The sequence below is a fragment of the Oryzias latipes genome, chromosome 21 (genome assembly GCF_053564925.1).
Source record: "Oryzias latipes strain Hd-rR chromosome 21, Olatipes_Hd-rR_3.1".
NCBI lineage: Eukaryota > Metazoa > Chordata > Actinopteri > Beloniformes > Adrianichthyidae > Oryzias > Oryzias latipes.
The window spans coordinates 26,185,087-26,191,370 of record NC_136257.1 but is presented as its reverse complement, the minus strand read 5'-3'; the positions used below and the strand labels follow the sequence as shown (position 1 = coordinate 26,191,370).

Below are 6,284 nucleotides of genomic sequence, written 5' to 3'. Positions count from 1 at the left end.
CTGCAGGAAGTATGTCCCAGAAAATGACACTTTTTAAAATTTTGCCTATAAAATAATAGGCAAAATAGGCGTTTAGTTAAAAGATCACTAGGAACACTTATAATAGCTCAAAAGAAAATAGCTCAAAAGATGATCAGAGTGGGTCTTTAATAATTGAAACCTTCAAATCATAACAACATAGTTACAGCTTTTCTGCTGGATGGGAACAGTGGTTTCCTGGGATGCTAGTTCATGTGTTCCAGCTGGACACAGAAGACAAAGTGAGATGTGCCATCTATACACAACATAAATCCGAAAAGCTACCCATCATCCTCTGAGACAGAGCTCCAGCTCCATTTGTGTATTTGCGACCTTGGAACGTATAATTGTTAGTCATCACCATTTTCTCCCAGTCAGTTGTAGGGATGCTTCTCTTTTTGTGTGTGTACATGTGTGCACTTGTGCGTATGTTTGTGCGGCTTTCTGCTCCCACTTGGACAAGATTATGTTCAGTGTCGTGGAAGAACTGGAGAGATATTAAATGAGGCTGATACCATGCATTGTCTGTGTATGCACCACACTCCCTCTGCACAGTGTGGCCGTGGATGAAGACGAATGATTACACCGACGGAGACGCAAAACTGCAGCTGTATAAACAAAATGTAAACACGCGCACACAAAAAGTCAAATCCAATTTTGAATGACTATTAAACGAACATGGTTGTGATGATAGCTATTTTAGTGCAATAAGAAATAAGCCAGTGGCAAAATGTGTTTATCATGCTGCAACAAACATAAATGCTAATTTATGAGCTATTATGAGGGGGTTTAGTTAAAGCCGAATCAAAAATGAGACCCAATGTGGGAAACAAAACATCTGAGGAAAGAGTAGAACAAATGAGCTGAATGCACACTCAACGCAGCCATCATATTCTTTAATATGAGCCACAGGCAGTCTCTGACGATGTGCCTCCTCTCCTCCCATGCGAGCCAGAGCCAAGTGGAGAGGATGATGGATATAGCTCCATGAGGACACAACGGTATGCAACAATACTTGACATGTTTCCACATGAGTGCCAACGCATCAGGCTTTTAAAGGGCATGGCGGGGATCCTTTTTCTTTACCTTTTACCTCACTGCCTAGCTAACACAGCATTAAGTATGCAACATGTGCCACCAGCTCAGATCAGATAAATTTAATTGAGATGGCTGAATAATTCCGTCTGATTATGTGTTTGCGTGAGAGCCCAATTCTGTTTGGCTCTGGTGATCAGCAGGACATGAGTCACACCTTGTGACTCATAGCATCAGTGTAAACAAACAGTTTAAAGTCTTTTAAAATCCCTTTTGTTTCACTCTTAGCTACCACTTCAGGCAGTCATTGTAACCCTGGAAACCCCAGACCCCCCCCGAGTGTCATGTGGAATATTGTTAACAATCTGATGAGTGATGTTCCTACAGGGAGACACAGGGCACCTCACACACTCTGGGTTTTTTGAGCCGGACAAAAATAGCTGGGAAGAAACCGAGTGATGTTCTTCATCCAGGTGAGAAGGAAAGCAGTGATTTTTTTTCCGACTCGGATGCAACTTGATCATTTTATTTGTCGCCGGTGCAAGAGTTCATCCATCCTTGGAAATCATTGATATTTTGTGACACCTTGTTTTTAGGTCAACTTTTTTTCTGTTTTGAGGGTGGGAGGTGTGTGTGTGTGTGGGGGGGGGGGGGGGTCTCGGCGTGATGCTCCAATGAGCTGACTCTTTGCGCATGAAATGACTTGACATCCTCCCGACTGCCGAGCGCGTGTGCGCGCCAGCACGCAGGCACGGACGGGAGGGAGGAAGGGAGGAAGAGAGACGGAGAGGGAGGGAGAAAAGCAACTTTGTTAGCAGGCATAGCCGCGTCTCCTCCGGCGCAGCCCGGTGAAAGAGAAGCGTTTGGCAGTTATGGTTGATCAGCAGTTCTTTCATCCTCCTCCTCCGTGCGTCCGCGGCGGCACAGCCGCAGAATAGATGCTGTATTTTGACTTAAAGGATCAATTTACAAAGAAGAAGAAGGGGAAAAAAACGCACCAAAACGATCTTCATCAGCCAGCACGAGGTATGTATTTCCATCTGGAGTTGGACAGAAATTGGCCAGGCTGTCTCCTCTCTGGAGGGGTTTGCGCTGTGATGCAGAATTCCGGTTAACCTTATGTAATTTTGCCTCACATCCAAACCATCTTTTTTTCATGACATTTTAGCGAGTAAATGTGGATTCTCCTGAGAGGAGTCAGACCTTTGTCTGCTCCAGCCTTCTCTCCGACCTTGCATTATGAGTTTTCTTTCTTTTTGTCCTGTTTGTTGGAGCTGCTGTTACCCAGCAGAGTGAAGTTTCCTCTGGGAAAAATGAAGTTTCTTCTTTAGAAGTTGCTCCTGTCTGTTTTACATGTATATCTGTTTCATCCTAGATGACATTGAGGACACCTTAGCAGGACCGTGACTCCCACTTGCAGGAAAATGCGGCTTTGGATTCATTATATTTTGCTGAGTGCAACATCAGTCTGCTTTGTTGAGATGTCTGGCCTCTACGGACAATTATGTGAGGAACTGTGTGGATGCGAGGAGCGAGAGGGGATTCTTACGGTGAGCTGTGAAAACAGAGGCATTGCAAGTCTGTCAGACATAAACCCAGTGCACTTCCCTCAATATCATCTGCTCCTCACTGGGAATCTTTTCAAGAAGCTCTCTGCCGATGATTTTGTCGAGTATAAAGGACTTACAATATTACACTTGGGAAACAATGAAATATCTGATGTGGAAGCTGGAGCCTTTAACGGACTGTGGAGACTAAAACGATTACATCTCAACAATAACAAAATCGATGCCTTGAAGGAGGAGTTTTTCTTTGGCCTTGAAAGTCTGGAATATTTGCAAATTGATTATAACTACATCACTCACGTGGAGCCAGATGCCTTCAGCAGACTTCAACACTTGGAAGTCCTGATTCTGAATGACAATTTAATATCTAGTCTGCCTGTAAACCTTTTCCAGTACGTACCATTAACTCATTTGGACTTGAGAGGGAATCAGCTCAAAGTGCTCCCCTACACAGGTCTGCTGGAGCACATGAACAGTGTTGTGGAGTTACAGCTGGAGGAAAACCCGTGGAACTGCTCGTGTGAGCTGATTGCTCTCAAAACCTGGCTTGAGAGCATTCTGTACACAGCCTTGGTTGGTGATGTTGTTTGCGAGTTCCCCTTTCGGCTGCATGGAAGAGACCTCGGCGAGGTTTCAAAACAGGAGTTGTGCCCCAGGAGAGCCATCGCTGAATACGAGATGCCGCCTCTGCCACATCTGAGCACTGATGCATACCGCAGGACGACGCCAGCTGCAGTTGCCGCCTCCTTCACCTCTTCTGGAGTGGCGAGATCCTCATCAAGACCCACCAAGGGACCTCGTCAGTCAGCCAAATTAAAATCAAGACCCACAGCGCGTACGCCTTCAAACAAACCGCAGAATTTTGGTCAGATCGTGTCTTATCAGACCAAATCTCCTGTGCCTTTAGACTGTCCCACCGCCTGCACCTGCAATCTGCAAATCTCAGACCTGGGCCTGAATGTGAACTGCCAGGAGCGAAAAATCGAACTCATTTCGGATTTAAATCCCAAACCATACAATCCCAAAAAGATGTATCTCACAGGTAATTACATCACTGTGGTGCAAAGATCAGATTTTATTGAAGCTACTGGGCTGGATTTGCTTCATCTAGGTAACAACCGGATAGCTCGTGTTCATGACAGAGCTTTTGGTGATTTGACAAATCTGCGTAGACTGTACCTGAACGGGAATTTGATAGACCGCCTGGCATCTGAAATGTTTTATGGTCTAGAGAGTTTACAGTTCCTATATTTAGAATACAATGTCATTAAAGAGGTTGCTGCTGACACTTTCCAGCACGTACCCAAGCTTCAGCTGCTCTTTTTGAACAACAACCTCTTGAAAACTTTACCAGAGGGGACGTTTAACGGCCTGATATTGGCCAGATTAAATCTGCGCAGCAACCATCTGCGATATCTACCAGTGAGTGGTGTTCTCGATCAGCTTACAGCCCTTGTCCAAGTTGATTTGTATGAAAACCCTTGGGACTGTGCTTGTAGTATATTAGACTTGAAGATGTGGGTGGAGCAACTCAGCATGGGCACAGTTGTTAACAATGTCATCTGTGGCTCCCCTAAAAGGCTAGCTGGGGAGGATATGAGATACATTAAGTCAACTAATTTCTGCCCTAATAACTCTGATATACTTGCTTCCATGATTCCACCCACTGAAGAGTTTTTTCCTGGCAGCACCATCACTATAGAAACATCCCTGGACTCCAACAACCATTACAGCACCATTCCATTATCCGTAATGATTCTTGCCCTTCTCCTCATCTTCATTATGTCAGTGTTTGTGGCTGCGGGATTGTTTGTGGCCACGAAAAAGAGACGCCAAAAGACCCAAAACGAGCAGAACAACTCGGTGAATGCATGCATTAGCTCCCTCAATATGGAATACGGTCTTTATAAAAAGGGATCAATTCCCAAAGTCAGGACATCGGCTGGACACTTGTACGAGTACATCCCAGCTCCTACAGAATCCTCGAGTAGGCTTTCTGCCCACAGCCCGACCAACAGCAAATCAATGGACGGATTCAAAGATTTTGACGATTTGAGTGGTCCCTTTCTGGGTAACTCTGATGAAGAGGCAGCCAGTAATGTGATAAGTTCAGAATACAGCGCAGCCACTCCAGAGCCCCTCAACAAACCTTCAACCCCTCGTCAAGAGGACCCGTGCGGCTACAGGGAGGCACTTGAGCCTGACAAGAACAGATGCTACAGCGATACATTGCCTTGCAGGCATGGCGCGCATTCGTCAAACAGGTATACCTCAGATTTTGACGTGAGACATCAATATCCGGACAGAATACAACAGACTATCTTATATTGTACAGCACCAAGTACTGTTTATGTAGACCCTAACAGGAGCGAATACTGGGAACTGAAAGCCAAGCTTCACATCGATCCAGATTACCTGGAGGTACTAGAAAAGCGAACTACTTTTACACAGTTTTGAAGGACTTCCTGTCATTAAGAGGGCAGAAGGGACGCTCTTTTCCTTTGGATTTGTTTTATTTGAAACTATGTGAAACAAAAAATACTCTTTATGTAAGTTGTGGTATGCACATACTTAGAAGTGGTACAGGGATGCACGACCCACTTTTTCAAGCATCACTCTATCCCTGTGTGGTTTAACCGTCCCGTTTAAATGTGTAAATATTAACAGGGCTATAATGACTCATCCTTTTGTCGACTTTTCACCCAGAGCTGAATCATTGACAGTAATGTGAGAATGATCTCGAACTCTCAAAAGTTAGCTGCATTTCACGAGTGTTAATGAACCATGCCGACGATATGCGCTCTCCCACAAATAAATCAATGTTTCCTGACAGAAATGCACAATCTGCTGCCAGTTCTGTCCAGTCCGATTCGAGCAAAAATAAGCCCAAAGAACCAATAAAGTCAAGTTTGGTGGAATTATTTTTAACCGTGGCTGAAGCTGCCCGTCACTTTGGTGAAGAGGAGCTGTGCAACCTTGACATTTGGCAAAAAATTATTCGCTGACAAAACAAATAGAGACAAACACATTCATGTAGGCAGTTTATGTTGGTAGCTTCAAGGATAATTCTATTCTGACAAGACTGTTATTCTAAACTGCAGGACTCTCAAACTCCAGTAACGGCAAAAAACCTTTAACCATCGAAGATAAATAACTATTCAGAGCTTCACACAAAAAAAAAAATCCTAACTTATGTTTTAATGTGGTTTAACTGAGAGAAAGTGTTACTTTTATTTGTAATTTAAATTAATTTGAATAATTTAAAAATCCAACCTGGGGTATTTTCTATACATCAATCAAGATCTTAGAGTTTAAACATTGACTGAAGACCTGCAAGCTTCTAGCGGCCCTGAACTGAAAATGGAATGGAAAAATTAATGAATGGATGGATTATAGTTTTGTTCCATTTTTGCACAAATGCTGTTTACAAGAGGTTGAATCCCACTGGGGGCTGTTTAAATTCCATTTTACTTGACATAATTTATGTATGTAAGTTGTAATCTTGTGTAAAAGCTACATAGCTGATTAAAAGTAGTTCCTTGGGCAAGCCTGCATAGTTAGATATACAGGATTTTATAGGTTTTTTAAATAAAACACCTGTTGATCCACCTCTGCTGCAAGAATGGACTGAAACAAACATTTTCCGGTGTTTTTGTTGCTTCTCCT

At 43.6% G+C, this 6,284-nt stretch overlaps 1 protein-coding gene across 1 annotated transcript; it reads left to right on the top strand.

Annotated features, from left to right (window-relative positions):
* Window positions 1-1,784: 1,784 nt before the first annotated feature.
* On the top strand, window positions 1,785-5,763 carry slitrk5b (SLIT and NTRK-like family, member 5b). The gene is made up of 2 exons (XM_004081945.5): window positions 1,785-2,079; window positions 2,429-5,763. Exon 2 carries the CDS (start codon window positions 2,478-2,480, stop codon window positions 5,073-5,075), a length of 2,598 nt encoding a protein of 865 aa, XP_004081993.2. The 5' UTR covers window positions 1,785-2,079; window positions 2,429-2,477; the 3' UTR covers window positions 5,076-5,763.
* Window positions 5,764-6,284: the final 521 nt, after the last annotated feature.